The following is a 19,060-nucleotide window of genomic DNA, read 5'->3' as shown; positions in this document are numbered from 1 at the left end:
AACAGCAGGCCAAATGAATATCTGCACATTAATGACAGACAGCTGCCCTCGCTCCTTTAACCAGCTCTCTACCATCACCTAAACATCAGATATCGGTGGTTACCAGTCTCTCTGACTAGTGCATGTTTTAATATGACTCATATGAGTAAAACATATGAGTTGTAAATATGTTATTGATGTGTCCTCAGTCTGGTCACTGATCCTCAACAGATGAAAATTAGCACGTTAGTTTGCGGTCCTTCACAGCGACGAAAACACAGTTAAGCGGCACCGGGTTATCCATCCATACAGCCAACCGTTCACGTACCGGTTTAGATAAACGTTATAGTTTATTGAATATCTATTATTTGCATTCGAAATTGCTTTTATTTTGGATTGGAAAATCCTACCAAGTGATGGATATCGGTATTACTGTATCGCCCGAGCCCTTGAGGAAAGTGTTGTAAGAACCCGCCCATGACAATTGCAAGCGGCCAATCGGAGACATCATCTGTTGACATCGAGGTTTTCTATTGGCCTGACTCACCTTGATAGACGCGACATTAAGATTGGTAGAGGAGACAAATTGCCGCCAAGAATGTTTTAGTTCTGAGAAGAGAGAGAACTCAGGGAAGAATAGCACATATCGCGAACTCTGTTAAGTTACTTACCTATTTTAAATTATCGTTTTAAATAAAAATACTAATGAAAATTTGTACCGAAATAATATTTGTGTTCTACATTTTAATCGTATGTTTAAAACCGTTAGCCCTTGCCACTCCACAAAGCTTCGCAATTCAGGAAAATATACATAATTATAATTGCTCTAAATTATAATATTTCAATAAGTACAATAAAGAGTTTTTTAAAAACAATAAATACCGAGGATCCATCAATCTAATGCAGAGTTCCCGTCGGAGGTTTTTTTTTTAAGAACAACCGGATGTAGAGCACATGACAACTTCCCGTCTCCACGTGTGTAGGGATGTGAAGAAAGTCAGGTTTAGTTTTTCTGATTAACTCTGAATATCTTACGCGTTTATTTGAAGATTTACCTCATAACCCTTAGACATGGCTGATCTTGTGCAACAACGAATAGAGGAGAGAATACCAACGCTAGAACAGTTAGAAAGAGTCGGTTTGTTCACCAATAAAGAAGTCAAGTGAGTATCAGTGCACACACAAACACAACAGATAGAAACAAATGGTTGTACTCTGAAAAAAAAAAAAGCAGATTCTTTAACAAGACTTTTGTTTCAGGTCTTTGTTGAAAAGGTCTACTGCTCTTGAATACAAGCTGCAAAGAACAGTTCCGAGTAAAGACGATTTTATTGCATACGTACAGGTCTGTATTGACAAAAAGCTGTTTAACATATTTTTGTTTTGCACAAAAATCATCAGTACACATTGGTTATCTAAAACATGACAGGTTGGGCTTTGCAAACGTCCTTTTTAACCAGCTGCAAGGTCCAAATAACTAGATATGTGACATGTAATTGAGTGTATATGTTTCTGTTCTTTATCAGTATGAAATAAACGTTCTGGAGCTCATCAAGAAGAGGAGAAGAGTGAGTAAAACTTTGGTTTATTTATTTGTACAATTTATTTTTAGCCACGGGTATTTTTTGGCTATGTGTAATGGTAAAAGGAAATATATGTGTAAATATATATACTGTTGTGTTTACAGAGAATTGGTTACCACTTTAAACGAGAGGAAATAGAGCAGCCCATCATCAGTCGCATAAACTGTATTTTCAGAAAGGCTGAAACAAAATGGCAGGTTGTACAACATGACAAAATTAACCTTACTTTAGATGTTGTAATTTGATGTTTAATTTCCAACTTGATTCAAATCGATGCTTTTCCTGTAGGAAGATGTGCAGCTCTGGCTTTCGCATGTTGCCTTTAATAAGAAATGGGTATGTGGTTTTGTTATTAAACATTTGTTATATAAACAAGCAAATCTGTGGTAAAGTGCCTGTGCTGTTTTATTATGATTATGTTCATTATTCTATTATGTTCTTTCATTCAGGGCATAAAGGGTCATCTCAGCAAGGTTTTTTTATCCATGTTAGCCATCCATCCCGACAAACCAGGTAAATTTATATTTAATAAATAGTTTTAGTTGGTTTGCCTGAAATGGCTATTATTCTATGTAGTGTTCATATTCATTTACTTCAGAAATAATTTCACAATGCTTGCAGCTTTGTGGATAATGGCTGCTAAGTATGAGATGGAGGACAGGAACTCTTCAGAGAGCGCCCGACATCTCTTCCTCCGTGCCTTGCGTTTTCATCCTGATAATAAGAAGGTCTATCAGGAGGTGAGGACACACTGACATATTTTTGAATTGGCCTGAAAAACGAATAAAACTATTAAAAAAAAGACACTGATGTTCATATAATAAAACTTTGTGTGTGTGCACAGTATTTCCGGATGGAACTCATGCATGCTGAGAAACTGAGGAAACAGTTGGGGGAGTTGGAACAAGCTAAAATCAATGTGGTAGGATTATAGTTGAAGATCTGAGCCCTTTCTTGGCTAAATAATTAAAAAGTGAGTAACTTTTTTTTTCAATTTAGGAGCAATTTAATTTTTCTCCGGAAATCTTGAGTGGAAAACTTGCTGAGGTGGTGTACAGAGATGCTGCACAAAAAATTAAAGGTCAGCTAAATTTCCACAGATCTATTTAACTTAGATGAGTATTAGCTGAATGCTGTACATTTAACTGTCGTGTCTTCTAAGGAGCCGAATTCATCTTGTCGCTGCTACAGATTGCTGCAATTTTTGAGTTCACAAAGGAGCTACAGGACACCATCCTGCAAGAGTATAGAGTCTTTTTCCCTTTTGCCTACCTTTTCTAAAATTAGGCAGTTTACACAGACACATTTCTCTTTTTTAGTTTGTAGATGATCACCTTAATTAGAGTTTGACTCATTACCATTTACAGGAAGTCATGAAAACGTTATGTTTTAAATAATGTCTGTGTTCAGTCTACAGAGTCAATATGTTGATGACTGCTTGATGTGGGATTTCATGGCTAAGCGTGAGCTAGCTGCTGCTGGGGATCCAGCGCAGCAGTCTGCGAAAGAAAGAGCTTCTGAAATAAACTGCAGAGAGGAAAGCTGCTGTGGTGTTTATGAGGAGGCTCTGAAGAGCCTTAACACAGGTATGATGTAACTTCAGACCGATGTTCAGTATTTGCATCTAAAGATACTAAGCTAGATTTCAGTGGTGGAATATGATTGGATTCTCATGGTTCTAGCAGTATGTAATTTGACTACTGATTTGTAATTTATTTTTGTAGAGGCCATGTGGACATGTTATGTCACATTCTGTCTTGAGAGATATAAGAGGAAGACAAACGTGACTGAACTAAAGGAAAAGGTAATAAACCTGTTGTTTTTTTGGGGGGGGTGCAGTGTTAGCGATAATCTTGATCAGAATAACAAACTAGGTGTATTTGGGAAGTTTGATTGGTAACACTTTATTGTAAGGTGTCCTTGTAACACGTTACATCTACTTACTATTATAATAGCAATTAATTGTGCGTGCAAGAAACCTTAAACCTAATCCTAACCATATAGTAAGTACATATAATTAATTAATTATACAATTACACTGTAACAAGTACACCTTAAAATAAAGTGTGTAAATTAAATTACACTGTAACAAGTACACCTTAAAATAAAGTGTGTAAATTAAATTACACTGTAACAAGTACACCTTGAAATAAAGTGTAACCATTTGATTTATTATTAAACCAAATTTACAACAAAACAAAAGGTGACTTTTAGAACCTGAATAATAATAAATTTCCCTCTACAAGTTAAAGGCATATGGAACATTAGATGTTCATGTCATCAGGCTAAACCAGCGGTTCTCGGTTCCAGTCCTTGCGTACGCCCTCTCTGCATATTTTGCATGTCTCTCTTTAACACACCTGATTAAGATCATCAGCTTGTTAGAAGTGAGCTCCGTGCATAAACTGTGTTCTGATTGACAAGGTCCCATACTCCCTAAGCAGGGGAAATCCGTTGAAGTTTACTTCACCTCGGGACATTCATATACGGATTTTCGTTGCGCCATTGCCTGCAGCGTCTAAACACACTGACAAAATTTACTAGTGAAGCGTGACATAATATACCTCTGTAAATAAATACAATTTAAATTCATGTCTCGCATATCCTGCGATGTCCACTTCGCAGGGTACTTGCGGTCAAATAGAACAAATGTCTGAAGCAATAAGAGAAACATACAAAATGTGCAGAGCACAGTACGCAAGGACTGGAATTAAGAACCGCTGGGCTAAACAATAGCCAATGCAAAGGTCTCACCCATTACCATTCTGTTCCTTCCTGTGTCTTATTGTAATTGAATTTTATTTATTTTACATATTTTTAAATAATTAATAGCAAAATTTCTCAGGATTTTTGCCATTACTTGTACTAACCTTTTTGCTTTCTTATACAAAAGAAAGGTATTTGTTGATTTATTGGTTTCTGGTTTAATTTGATTTTAATCTAAGTGTGATTGACACTTTGCGTGACTGTTCACTTTTTCAGAGAAAGGAACGATTACTCCGAGTCTTACAGAGTACTCATGATGCCAAGCTTTTGCAAGAGAAATTCTACAGCAGCTGGGTAATGTTCACTCTCTGTTAACACTGCTGACAAACCTCCTTCTTACACACCTTATCCAGCACTTTATTAAAATGGTGCTGCTGTAGTAATATAGGCCACTTTCTATTGCCTCAAAAACAGCTACAGGTTCTACTGTCATCAGGGGATGCAGTATCTGCTACCCAGGTCGCCATCGCAGCCACCCAGCACTTCAGCCAATCAGTTGAGATGTGGAGCTTCAGCCTCCAGACATTGGTCCATCTGGAGAGCACAGAGGCGGGGCATCTATTCCAGGAAGCCCTGAAACACGTGAATCCCAAGGTAGCAGTTGTGCCACAGCTGCCTTTAAGTGGGACATCTTCTAACAGCAGATTTGCCCTAATTAGTCCACTTGAACAAATGAACTTCTCCTGAATGCTTTTCTTTAAAAAAATACTTTTAGTAATAAAACCATACTATAGTTACATTTATGCATTTGGGTTTTATCCAAAGTGTCATTGCTTTTAAGACATGCAGTTTGTCAGTTAATGCATTCCCTGGGAATTGAACTTCTGACTTTGGTGTTGCTAGCATTATGCTCTACTAATCGAGCTAAAGGAAATCCTACATGTAACTGTAGTTAAGTGATAAGAGTCATCTTCTGCTAGGCTAACTCAGTTCTGTTCTCGGTGCTCTTTCGTAAACCAGCTAGTAAGAAATGGCTGTATGCGCGGGATTATGAAGCCTATAGTTACATAACCCCACAAAGAGGCCGTTATCCAACCAAGTGGGAACATCATGCTATAGAGTGATATCAGCATGCACAATTATCCTGTTTCATTTCTCAGTCCTTCATATCTTTAGTTTGTTTTGTCCAAACAATATGGTTCTGTCAGTTTCTTGCAGATTTAGAGATATTAAGATAGGAAAGTGAGGGAACCCATTACTTTAATGAAATGGAATATAACATTATGAGGTCCGAAATCCTTGTAGCAGTAGTGTAAGTGCTCTTATTTTCATGAGTTATATTATCAGCACAACAGTTGTCCGTGAATTACAGAATTTCTTTGACACAGCGTAGTTGGGCTTAAATGTTAAATGCAAAGCCTGATGATCCATCATAATTTGAGAATGTTTAAACCTATTTTGCAGTTCACGTAAAGCAAGGAAATTGACGTTTGTACAACTGAGTTCCAAGAGTCAAATGTCACAAATTTGCTTTTAAAACAAGTAAAATTAAATTATATATAATTTATATGTATTTTTTTTTTTTTACTTTTCATTTAAACCTAAATATATTTTTTACAGTGGTAATAAGAAGTTTGAACCTAATGATACATTTAATAATCAATCTGTAATATGTTCTACAGGAAAGTCTGCCATTATGGCAGCTGCAGGCAGATTGGAGCATGACCTCCCAGAAACCAGAGGACACGGAGACCTTTTTTCAGGTTGGACATTACTTAAAAATGTGTCCACTAAAACTTACCCAAGACCAATTGATGATGGTGGATATAAAAGCATTCAAATTATTTCTGCCACTTTTTTTTTGTTTTTAACAGTCCTGATTACATAAGGTTTCTAATGTATTCCACAGTGTTAATGTATATAATGTAACTAAATTGTTCCTGATCCTGTATTTGCAGAAAGGGATTCTGTCTCCAGTACCTGCAGTGTCATCTGCTATGAAGGAAAAATACCTTGAATGGTCTTATAAAACTGGAGGTTACAAAAGGGCTAGAAAAACATTCACCAGGTACACATCAAATATAGCTGTGCTCTATGGTTCTCTTTTTTTTCTGTATATAAAATGGGGCTGAAAGGCTGAGGCTTCTAGTAAAAACATTTATTAAAATCATTTTTTAATTACAAATCCTAAAACATTATTTTCATTTTTTGGACTTTTGGGACTTTACTCTACAATTTAAAAATGACCTCTTCTCTTGGGTTTCAGCTTACATGAACACAGGCCCTTCACTAAGGCATTCTTCATGAAGATGATTGAGATTGAGAAAGAGCAGGTAAAAGTGATGTCTACTGGTTACTAGATTTTTTTAAACAACAGTCATCAAGTGCTACATGTATATAAACGCATACAGTGTCTTACCCATTTGTAATGTTCTCTCAGGAGAAACCAAAGATGAGTAACCTGAGAGACTACTATGAGCGAGTGCTTCGTGAGTTTGGTTCCTCAGATGAAGGTGAGTGTGATTCAGTGCTTTTAGCCTTTGAAAATGCAACTCTCGTTCATACTTTGAGTAGTATATTTCACAGATCAACCAAAATATTTTTGATTTTTTTAGATCTCTGGATGAACTACATCAAGGAAGAGCTGGGAAGGCATGGAAACCCAGAGAACTGTGGGAAGCTCCACTGGAGGGCTGTTAAGACCCTGGAGGGCGAAAGTGTTGAGCGTTTTACCGCGCAGTACACACTTCTGCAGACAGGGCACATGTAAAACCAGCATGAATCTTCAATGTATTGTTTTGTTATATTTGGACCACAAACTGGCTTCAGCGATTTCTCTTTAAAAAAAAAAAAAAAGCTCAATTCCTGTGTTGCAGTCTGTAAAGGGAAAGCAAAGTTCCTTTCCTAATCTTTCTGAAAATGTTCAAATATGCTAGTGCAAAGACATTTGCACTTGTTGTTTTAGTAATAAACATTTTATTACATTAAGAATTTCAATGTTAAAGAAATGCTTTACATTGTAATTTAACATCCTGACTTACACCAAATAAAACAAAAGTTCAATAAAAACATAGAACGGCAGATAAATGTTGTAGTAGGTATCAGCAATTCCAACTCAGAATACTCTGACTTTTCTTTTGCATTATAAAGCTAGATGTTCATTTTGCTATCACAGAACAGGTGTAACATTTTTATTAGCAGGTTTTTTTTTTTTTTTGCTAGAAGAAAAGAAATATGGTAAAAGTAAAAATTCTAACCTATAAACCAATGGTGGGTTAACTGATTTCACATCTGAACTTTAACATGAAATGACAGTAGAAAGTAGAAAGACACATATAGTAGTAGTTAATAAACTGATAACATTATCAATTTAATTACATCAAATAGCTTTAGTGATTAAGGACACTTCAAGTTATTTGCCAAGTTATACAATCAATAATTTAATCAGAGTCATTGATGCCTTTTGATAACCATGGGGTTAAAAAATAAGCTGTATGAGATGTCTTAGGTTAACACAATAAATTACATTATGCTTAGTCATTGGCAAGTTGAATGTTTTGTTAGAAGTATCCAAGACACACAAGCTGACTCCACTGACAGTAGCAGCAAACAGGTTGAAAAGCCTGCTTATCCAGTGGTTGTTTTGTGTTTGTTCAGCTGTCACCAAGCTTGTGTAAAGAACCGTGGACAGGTAGCATCTCTGAATCCTTTCCTCTGTGGTAGCCATCAATGACCTCGATAAGCCATTATAGGACATAGTGAAAGACTATTTTTAATTAGGAGACAATCTTATTTTGGTTTACCAGATTATTCTGAATCACATCAACTCTGATAATACAGTAGTGGAATTTTAACAGAATTAGAAGCGAATAAAGTTAAGTAATCAATTAGGTAAAAGTCAGACATGTTAAAATCGCTCATAAAATGAACTGAACATAGCTTGACATCAACATGGTTCCTGAATTCCCTCTGATGTCACCAATGTAGTCCTTCATACACAAAAAAAAAAAAAATGGCTGAAATCCTGGGTCAGTGCTTCCTTAGCAAAATGTAGGTGAAGAGGGCCACAAGTCCAGCAGACAGCAGGCCAATGACACACTGGTGGATGGTTATAGCACTCTCCAGTGAGTGAATGCGCTCTTCCATGGCACTGGTGTGGATGTAGTCATAGATTGAGGCCCCGATGCTCCACACCGCCCAGACTGCATCCACCAACGCCCTCATTGTGGGAGACACCATTCAGTGTGTGGCTGCCCCACAGTGTGGGATCCTCACAGCAGCCCTCACTCACCCCACCCCCACTATGGGACAGAGAACAGAATTGGTATGGTGAAAGCCTAAAGGGCAAGTAGTATTGACAGATGACAGTATAGGTTTGACCAGCATGACCTTTTTAAAATAAAATATTTTAGAAAAACAACTGGGGGCATGGTACAATTAAAATATACTCTCAATCTGAAACAGTAACACTGTCTGTGTACATTTAATGCACTTAATACATTTCATATTCGATGCATCCTCTATTGTAATATTTCTTATTGTAATATTTTGTTGGGTTCCACAACAAATTCTACAGCATGTTAAAGTGATAGTTCTCTAAAAATGAAATTTCTGTTATCATTTAGTTGCTCTGAATAAATTTCTTCTACAGAACAAAAGAGATAGAAATGTTATACATTTTCCTTTCAGAATTTGCAAAAATGTTAAATTATTTTACCAAAATAAGAGGATAATACAAAATGCATGTTACTGTTTATTTTTTATTTTTTTTATTATTGTTTAGTGATAGTTGTTCATGAGTCCCTTGTATATCCTAAACAGTTAAACTGCTTGCTGTTCAGAAAAATCCTTTAGGTCACACAAATTAAATTATGTGGGGGTTTTTTTTTCAGCATTTTTGTGTATTTGAACCCTTTGCAATGACTGTTTGATTTTGAGATCCATATATTCACACTGAGGACAATTAAGGGATGTATATGCAACTATTACAGAAGGTTCAAATGTTCACTGATGCTCCAGAAGGAAACATTATGTATTAAGAGTCGGGGTAATCAGGGTAAATTTAACTTATTTTGTCTTCTGGGAAACATGCAGTGTTGGGCTAGTTACTCAAATAATGTAATATATTACTGATTGCTAATCACTCATTTAAAAAGTAATATTGTTACTTTAGTTATTACTTTCAGGCAACAGTAATTAGTTACACTACTAGTTACTTTATTTTTTCTTCTGGTCCCACAGAAGTTGTAACTGTTTAACTTCCACGTAAAATTCTTCTAGAATGTTAGTAACAACATATTTCTGCCTCATCATTTGACCAAAATCCACATTTTATCGCAGTCAGAAGTTATTACAAACAATCAATAGTGATTGATAGTGACATTCAAGTAGAAGTGTTGTATTATTCTCATTAATTGTCATGTGTAGCTTGACTGTAATTTCTCCATATACAATTATATTTCATTATGTATTTTGTCAAATCACATACAGTAAGTTTGTAAGAAACTAATTTTTCAAAAAGATTTTCAATTATAGTAATATAATGTACCACATGCTGATCAGAAGGATGTGGGTGGGATGTAATGCCAGAGTCAAGTAAAGCTACGACTTACAATATGTATTTGTTATTATAGAACACAACACAGAACAAGTCTGCAGTCTTTACTATCCCTTAGTGCCAAATACCTTTATTATTCAAAATGAAAAATTATCAAAAAAGTGCATGCGTTCGTATGAAAAATTACTCACAGGAAGCTATGGGGCCTTCATACAAACTACAAGAGATGCAGTTATATATTATAATGTATTTGCTTATAGTGACGTTTTTTGTTTGCATGTCTGCATTGACCAGTCAGCTGCTCACCTGACTGAACGAACCCAGATACAGCTCAAAGACCTTAATGTTTACATGTGTAATATAAGCATGGCATAACATCCTTCACAACAACACCAACACTGCGACATAAGAGCACAATTCAAAAGCTTGTACCACTGCCGCCTCAATCATCATTTTAAAAAAGCCATGAAGAACAGTACAACTTTGCACTGATTAACAGGCCAATACTGCTCAGCTCACTAGGCCCACCAGTTTAGTGAACATCATCCGTGCTGAATAAAATGCACTATGTGTGGGTTAGTATCAGACAGTATCTGAAAGAAGCAAGATAACAGCATTTAGGGAATGATGAGAGGCGTCAGAGAGATGAAAACATAATCATCAGCTGACATCCCTGCTCGCACAAACAGCGTGATGAACAATGATGAAGACTCACCAAAGGATCGCCGATGTTAGATGAATAACGAATGCAGTGTGGAAGATCATTCGTACAGTTGAATATTTTGTGAAAATATACCGGGCCGCATGATAGAGATCCTCTACACTCTGCCGCAAGCCCGAAGCGGCTGCCGTGATGACGACACCGTAAAGGGCGTGCCTTCCATAGAGAAGCAAATTCAATTTCTTAAATCAGCTTGTGAACAAAACGACAAATCTCTTTAAATGTTATCTGGGAAAAACATCAACAACAGAGAACACAATATTGTGTAAAAAAAAATCTTTACACAATATTGATTTTTAAATTAGCTTTTAAAATGTTTTTGTATGCTTGTTGTACGTTCTTTTTATTTTTTGTTCTTCTTTATTTTTTGTTCTTCGTAATATTTACCTTTGCAACTACAGGCGTGGAAAAAGAACAATACAAATATTTACGAATGGAATATAGGCCTATTAATTTCTCACCACAGGGGGCCGCTCCACACTGCAGTCTATGATCGAGAGTCTTTAAAATGGGAATCCCAAATCATACTGTGATAGGATAATTTCAGGTTTCAGCAGGCCTAGAAAACCATAAATAAATGTAACACATTTGTTAAAATGGTGTAACAGACATTGACAATGTAATAATAATGTAATAATAATAATGAATTCCTCTAATTATATACTAAATTAAAACGTGTTAATATTTTTAATTCATTTCTTTATTTTTATCAAATGCCACAAGTCAGTAAGTGCTTTGATTCCACATAAAGGACGTGATTTATGACAGGTCCAGATAATTTATCATCGGTTCTTGAAATAGCCAGGCTATGCAGTCACATCAACGATCCAATTCTGGGAGGTCCCGGGCGCGGATATACACATTCTACTACGGTGAAGTATTGGCTTATGACTATTAATTAGGTCGAGTGACGTTTCCCCAGTAGGTCAAACCAGCAGGCGCTTTAAACTAAAGATAGGAAGATTAATTAGGGTACGTAAATTGACACTCCTAAAGGGTTACTAAGCAACGTCAGTCTGGCTTAATTAATATTCATAAGCTAAGCCTTCGCCATAGTACTTTCTGATTCTAGTCCCAGACACAATTCATTTCGCATGTGGTCGAAGGAACCAGTCGGTGGCGCTTCAGCGCAACATGTACAAATATGATATGTCTACAGCAACCAGATGGATAATTCATTAATAACGAGCACATGGGGTCGCTCTGGCTAAAACAGCATACAAGGAGAATTCAAAAGGCTTGCGCATTAACGAGGCTCACTGTTCCAGCGCGTAATATTGACTTTTTCCCTTCGTCCACTTTTGCGCAAAGGGAGAATGTTGTAAGCGGTCCCTGTGGATATACTGTGTCTTCATGAGGAGTTGAGCGCAAATAAGGGGGCGGGTGATGATAATGTGTGAAGAGTGGCAGCAACTTCTCACTACACGGCAACATTTTCCGTTCTTCTTCAGGCGATATGCCCATTCTTTCTAAAGAAGCTCCAAGGAGGAAGGCTGGTGGTGGACATGGTGAAAATGACAGGTAAAAAGTCAGACCCTGGCGGTTGGATAGGCTCGCGCGCTCTTCACTGGACGCGTCGTGTCGTTATTTCTCATGTCATATGCGTCGGGATGATCGCTTTTCCGAGATATGCCGATGGTCTATTGCAAATGTCATAGATTAACACAGACTAACACACTTTTAACCTACGACCACGCAACCTGAAGCAGAATTCAGCAACAATTGAGAGTGTGTCAGAGGCTGGGTCTTTGCGGGCAAGGTGAGTTTTCCTTTTATTCAACTGGCCTACAAAGTCCCAGTTTTCGGCCCATGTGACCATCTCTGTCAATTGACTGTGCTGAATATGTGTGTGTGTATATATAGTGGAGTTTGTCTCCAGTAGCCTATCGATAATAATAAAGTACTGAAATAGAACACAATAGAATACTTAATTAAGATTCTGCTCTATACTGTGAATCGTTAAAAATATAAAAATGCTGAAATTTCCGTTCTTCACACTTAAAAAAAACTTTCTTAAACCCTATATATATTATTTAAATGTTTAATTATTAATGCGTTTAAAATTATATATAAAAATGAAAAAAAAAAAATAAAAAAAGATATATGTAGCCTATACATAAATACAGTAGAAAACTATTATAATTAAATAGGCTACCTATAGTTGGAAAATCTAAAATTGTCTTTAGTCATCATAAGTAGTTTTACAGTATCTGTAATCTCTAGAACTTTTTCTAACAGAAATTCTATGGGTAGTTGAAATAAAGAAAAAGAAGAATGATTGATACAAAAGATTATTTTGTACAAAAGATTATTACTAGTTTAGGGTTGTATCAGCCAATTAGATTGTGAACTTGCATTATTTATTATGAATGTTAAAATTAAATATATAATACATTTTTGTTAAGAATTTAGTTAAGTATTTTTCAGTATAAAACTACAAATTCGAGTATTATTCAGTATAACACTTTGGCAGGTGTTTTACATTTGTAGAACAATTTGTGAATATTGAAGTGGGATGTTAAAAATATGCTTACAATCAAAACTAAATATAAAAATACAAACAAATTGGAATTTAGGAATTTAAGCTTTTTTGTTTAAAAAATTCACAATTACTTACTTTTTAGTAACACAAAGACCTATTGTCACAAAGTAATTCGAAGTAATCTTTTTGCAGATTTTGATATGAATAGACTCTAACACTAAATAAAAGTCAGGTTTTTGAGTGTCCACATAAGTTTCTGAGTTCAAGGACAAAAAGTTGTCAAAAAAAAAAAAAGATAAAAAACTTAATTAGTTTCTGTGAAAATAAATGTCAATTCTCATTAAAGATTTTACTGTATAGGGAGTGGCAGGTTACAGACAGCTTTGTTAGTGTATGTATGAATTCTGGGATAGCTACCAAGCACGTCTGATACAGTTTGTCATATTAAGCAGTTCTCAAAGCTGTCTGCCAATAGTTTCCCAAAGGATTTGTATATTGTTCTGCATGGCTCAGTCACACATCTTGACAGTTGTAAAGGCAGTTGCAAATCATTGTAAACTTCCAATGCAGCACATGGGAAGCATGAAATTATAATTAACCGTATATTTAAAAGTTATGTGATTAGACGTTACGAGATTAGTTCCTTTTCAGATACCTTACAAAATCGCATTTGCTATATTTCACCTTAGTACCTAATGTAGGGATTAAAAATGTGTATTTAAAAAAATACACATAATACGAACATAATGTACAAGTTAAACCATACATTGGTTATAACCAAAGTTGTTTTATATTTGCTTATTTTCACATTTACCAATGATCAGAAGGTTGTTTCACCGTTTAACCAAACACACAGAAGTTTGCTTTGAGCGTCTGCTTTGAATTCCATTTAATTTTTTTTTTCATTTGCATAATTTGATTATAACAAGCAGGGCACACAAATATTTGTTTAAAAAAACTGTGAAAAATCTGCCTGAATGATCAAGAGGTGTTTGTAATTTGTAAATGACTGTTGCTGTAAGTATGAAAACCGCTTTATGTTCAGTTAAAAAATCTAAAACATTTTGTCATTTAAAATAGTTTAGTCATTTAATGCATTCTAATAATAAGGGTCTGACATTATGGTTGGCCCTTGTTCAGGGAGAGGAGGGATATTATAGTCCAGGCTGACCTTTACTTTAGTCTTTAGTTTGAGTCTTTAGAACCATGATAGAAATCTTAAACATTTCTTGAACAGCAGGCAGATCCCGGACAAAGAAACTGGGAATAAGTCAGCAAGAAAAGTGAGGGACTTTTAGGGGCAGCTGTGTTATACTGACCCAGTCATAATGCCCCTAAAAATCCTTATTGCTCTTGCAATGCTCAGCGATTAACTGCTCTTAAATCAGTCCTAACATTACCGCTCCCACAGGATCTGTAATATAGTGATTAACCCCAAAATGCACTTTCCTTATGGACATCATTTTTTAGAGAAGAGTGTTTATAGAATTGTAGAGAATTGTTACTACAATTGGTTGTTTCAGGTACTAAAAATGATTCCCATATGCAGTAAAATTCAGATCCCAGTGCTTGAGATATGTTGCGCATTCAAATCAGTAACTCTTAGGTCAAATATATCTGCTTCTCTTATTCATGGCGCATTTTGACATCTTGGCATAGGGCCATCCGTTGTCTCCCAGGCAAGCAGTGAGGGGAATTTTTGATGTGAATGGGGGAATACCAATTGCGTTGCTCAGAACGTATGTTCATTTCGAATCGATTGTTCTCCTGCTCTTAGTTTCATATTGGTAGAGAGAGAGAGAGAGAGAGAGAGAGAGAGAATGAGAATGGCAGGTAGAAAGTGGCAGCAGCGTAACCGAAACAGAAATAGTGAAAGAAGTAAAGGGTGGGAAAGAAAGAAAAGAGACAAGGCGGCATGAGTGGAACAAGAGAAAGAAAGCTAGCTGATGACTCAGGCTCATACGCTTCATATGTAGGGAGGGAGGGAGGGAGGGAGGGATGGAGTGGGGGATGAGGAAGGGAGGGAGGGAGAAATGACTCATCAGAGCATGTGGAATCTCATATGGCTATCACAGGATCAAGGTTCTCTCTTCCTCCTCGCTGCTGCCTGCCTGTTCATGACTCTGTCTGAGGTAAGTGAAGACTGCCCACTCTGTCTGTCTCCAACAACAACCTGTGTCCACAGGGACAGCAAATTGCAATGCACAATGATTCTCAAGAGCTGCTGGAGAGTTGGACAAAAAAAACCTATAACTTTTGAACATCTTCAGATAAGACCATATTGGATGGGCTGTAGTAGAACTGCATGTTTTTATAAATCATCTATAAACTGTATTTGGCCATAGAATGTGTAATTAAATGTATGACAAAATGAATTGACCTTGCAATGACTATTAACCAACTGGTGTAAAAGTGATAGGCCGCATTCAAAATCTTAGGCAGCTGGCTTGTTGCTACTCTGCCCTATCAGGCAATGACTTAGTAGGCTTTCTTTCTGTTTCTGTGCAAATTTCGGACAGGCTTCTGATCCATAGTGAGAGCTTTGGTGATAAGCCAATATTTAACTACTGCAATACTAATTTCTTTCTAGAAATGAAATCCAAAGCAAAAAAATAGTTCAGAAACATACATTTACAATAACCTCAACTTTCCGATTTTTTTATTTTAACTTTTTTTTTTATCTCACTTGTCACAAATGCGTGTCTAGGGCAGGATAGTGGGATATCATAGGCAACGAAGGATGTGACACAATAACAATTTTTTAAATTTCGGATGCAACCGCTGATCATGGATAAATGAAATAAGGTTCCATAAGTGTAGTTCATCACATTATGAACATATTTCACAAAGGTTTTCAACCAGAGCAATATATCTGTACTTTAAACATTACCTATTGTTTTATCATTTGAAAACTAATTCCTGAAATATTTTGCTAAAAAGTATGCTTGGTCTGTATTTAGTCTAATATTGTAATGTTAAAATGCTCACCAAGAACAAAAATACAGAATAAAAAGTAACAATGTGAAATATTATTACAGTTTAAAAAGAACTGTTTTCCATTTTAAAATGCAATTTATTCCTATAATGTAAAAGCTGGATTTTCAGAAACCATTACTTCAGTATTCAGTGTCACACGGTCCTTCGGAAATCATTCTAATATGCTGATTTGGTGCTGATTATAGAATTGTAGAGAATTGTTACTACAATTGGTTGTTTCAGGTACTAAAAATGTTTCCCATATGCAGTAAAATTCAGATCCCAGTGCTTGAGATATGTTGCGCATTCAAATCAGTAACTCTTATGTCAAATATATCTGCTTCTCTTATTCATGGCGCACTCACTAATCAATAGATTGAGGTAATAGCAAAAAAAGAAATTAAAGACTCTTTTTTTAATTGTAATATATTTTATATATTTTTTAATATATATATATATATATATATATATATATATATATATATATATATATAAGATGTCATTGTTACAGTGTAATTATACATTTAAGTACTGGGTAATATTAATTATGTACATGTACTTACTATATGGTTAGGATTAGGATTAAGATTACGGTTTGGTTTAGGGTTATTTGCACGTAATTATGCATAAATCATTTTTATTATAATAGTAAGTACATGTAACATCTGTAATAAGGACACCTTAAAATAAAGTTACCAATATTTTAAATAATTGCTTCCATAAAAATATTTTCGACACTGATAAGAATCATTATTAATAATTGAGCACCAATAATAATTGATAATAATAGCACCAAATCAGCATATTAGAATGATTTCTAAAGGATCATAAAGTAATGACTAAAGTAATGGCTGCAAAAATTGTAGCTTTGCCATCACAGGAATAAATTACAAATAAATAAATAAATAAATTGTAATAATGTTTCTCAATAGTATTTGATCACATAAATGCAGTCTTGTTGAGCATAAGAGAACGTAAAAAAAAAACGGTGCCGGCATACAGTGCTGTTGCGCTGCAGGTGTCCCGAGTTTGAATCCCAACTTGTGGACCTTTCCCGAAAGAAGAAATCTTCTAGAAGAAATCTAGAAAAAAAGAAAGAAAAAAACCTAATGATTACCGGTTTTGTACATCTTTATAATATGCAGTCAACTGCCAAACGAAAATGCAAGTAGGCCTGATTAAAAATGTGTTTCTGTTCTCACGTTTGTAAAGGTAACACCACACATTCAATATACAGGTGAATCTCAGGGAGGCTGATGAGTCACCAGTGGAATAGGGCACACCCTATTAACAAGTGTCAACTCCAAACATCTCCTTGGGTTCCACGGTCATGTGGGCGTGGGATCCAAAAAAAGCTGGTCCACATACAACAACCGAGAGGCAATGTGCAAACAAAATGTAGAAAGGCAGCAGCAGCAAACACCCCCACCCCCAACACTCCTTGGTCCCCTCCAGGCTAAACTTACCCGACCTGATTTCTGAAGCCACCTTCCAATATAAAAGTTGGAAAATGCATAGTTGAACAACCTCCAGAGCAAATAAGAGGTCAATGCTACTTGTATCCTTGTAAAGGGTGGGAAGGTGTTATTTATACAAGTAATATGTGCATTCTCTTTCATTTTAAACATGATTTAGTGTCAGTGGTATTTATGCAACAGTAAGCTTTATTTACACAGCATGAAACAATTTAGGACAGTAAGAACTAATATGGATGTGTACTACTGTAACAGGTCTTGTGCATTAGCGTTTCTCAGTATGACTGAATAGAAGAGAGGAGGAAAGGTTAAATAAACAACTCACTGAAATCCTAGCCTTGGCTTTTGACAAATACATTTTTTGATTTGCCATGATTATATATTTATATTCATGGTCAGCATGAGGGTTACTGTATAGAGTATATGCATAGAAAAACTCAAAATGAAAGCTCAAATGTTGTCCTCCATGCTTTTTTTCTCTGTTATCCATTATATGTTGTTAAAGGCTTTAAACCCAACAAAGTCAGGTTCTGTTTTCTTCCTCCTTCAGTGTTTGATGGAACTGAAAAACTGGTAGTAGGTTTTTTTGCTGTTTACGCACAGTGCTTTGTGGTTAATTGCCACGGCTTTCTGCATGATGAAATCAGGCTTAACCTGTATCCTGAAAAGCTTATTCCACAGGAGAGCAATTCACTTATGTTTAATATCGCTGATATGTGGATGAATTACTTGATAGAGGCAGGGGTTTCATCAGGAAGCTTGCAGTGGTACCCTGGAGAGGCTGCTAGAATTAATGTTCCTAATGGACAACTGGATCCACAGACAATTGAAACATTTTTTTGTTTTTTAAAATACATTGTGAATGAACTTGTAATAATGTATACAACGTGTAACAACGTGTTTTCTTTTCCATTCCTTATTCAGAAAAATTGCATTGTTTTATTTTTTGAATTAGAAGGTTGAAAAAAACCTTACCAGGCTATGCATGAAGAAAATAAACACACTGAAACACTTCTCAAATTGTGTTATTAAATATATATGTTCTTCATCTGGATTTTGTGATGTATGTTTGACAAGTTAAATAGTTGTTTAGAAGTTGTCTAACGTTGTTTATTGAAAACTTTATTGAGATCATATGACTGTTGACACATGGCATGTCTGTAACACAATAACTGCAGTAATGTATTACCTCATTAAATATTTTATGATTAATTATATTATAGCATGTATTTTATTATTTATTTACTTGGAAATGTTTATTCTAATTACACATGCTAATTATTTGCATTAAACTTACTGCTATGTGCTATAAGAGAAAGAGGCAGCAGTGCGGATGACAGGCTTATAGAAAAAAATTAACTTGAATAAACTGTTTGAATAAATTACTTCTAATTTCTGAAAGAACTTTACATTCAATTAGAGGGAGACATTTATACTTACAAAAATAATCTACTTATACAAAATCTATTCCACTGTAGTACCTAATTTCCAAACATTTAGCAAAAAAGTCTCTAAAATATCAAATATTTCTAATATAAATATATATATATATATATATATATATATATATATAATATATAT

The 19,060-nt window shown here is 35.3% G+C and overlaps 2 protein-coding genes and 1 long non-coding RNA gene across 3 annotated transcripts in view; 2 read left to right on the top strand and 1 right to left on the bottom strand.

Annotated features, from left to right (window-relative positions):
* The first annotated feature begins 734 nt into the window (after window positions 1–734).
* utp6 (UTP6 small subunit processome component) lies at window positions 735–7,344 on the top strand. The gene is made up of 19 exons (XM_073852349.1): window positions 735–1,142; window positions 1,240–1,324; window positions 1,506–1,547; window positions 1,667–1,759; window positions 1,851–1,898; window positions 2,012–2,075; window positions 2,184–2,302; window positions 2,407–2,484; window positions 2,562–2,643; window positions 2,725–2,806; window positions 2,973–3,148; window positions 3,287–3,366; window positions 4,545–4,622; window positions 4,743–4,922; window positions 5,951–6,031; window positions 6,227–6,336; window positions 6,535–6,601; window positions 6,709–6,781; window positions 6,884–7,344. Exons 1-19 carry the CDS (start codon window positions 1,051–1,053, stop codon window positions 7,036–7,038), a joined length of 1,785 nt encoding a protein of 594 aa, XP_073708450.1. The 5' UTR covers window positions 735–1,050; the 3' UTR covers window positions 7,039–7,344.
* A 260-nt stretch (window positions 7,345–7,604) lies between these two features.
* LOC141347346 (uncharacterized) lies at window positions 7,605–10,671 on the bottom strand. The gene is made up of 2 exons (XR_012357330.1): window positions 10,541–10,671; window positions 7,605–8,569 (listed from the first exon to the last, which is right to left on the bottom strand). It is a non-coding gene; the product is annotated as an uncharacterized lncRNA (long non-coding RNA).
* A 1,331-nt stretch (window positions 10,672–12,002) lies between these two features.
* Window positions 12,003–19,060, top strand: part of suz12b (SUZ12 polycomb repressive complex 2 subunit b) — a 15,271-nt gene continuing 8,213 nt past the window's right edge. The window contains exon 1 of the mRNA XM_073852532.1: window positions 12,003–12,067. Within this exon, the coding sequence (XP_073708633.1) occupies window positions 12,003–12,067 (65 nt within the window). The remainder of the gene's footprint in view (window positions 12,068–19,060) is intronic.

Source organism: Garra rufa, chromosome 12 (genome assembly GCF_049309525.1).
Source record: "Garra rufa chromosome 12, GarRuf1.0, whole genome shotgun sequence".
Lineage (NCBI taxonomy): Eukaryota > Metazoa > Chordata > Actinopteri > Cypriniformes > Cyprinidae > Garra > Garra rufa.
The sequence above is the reverse complement of the archived record's forward strand: the minus strand, read 5'-3'. Positions and strand labels throughout refer to the sequence as shown.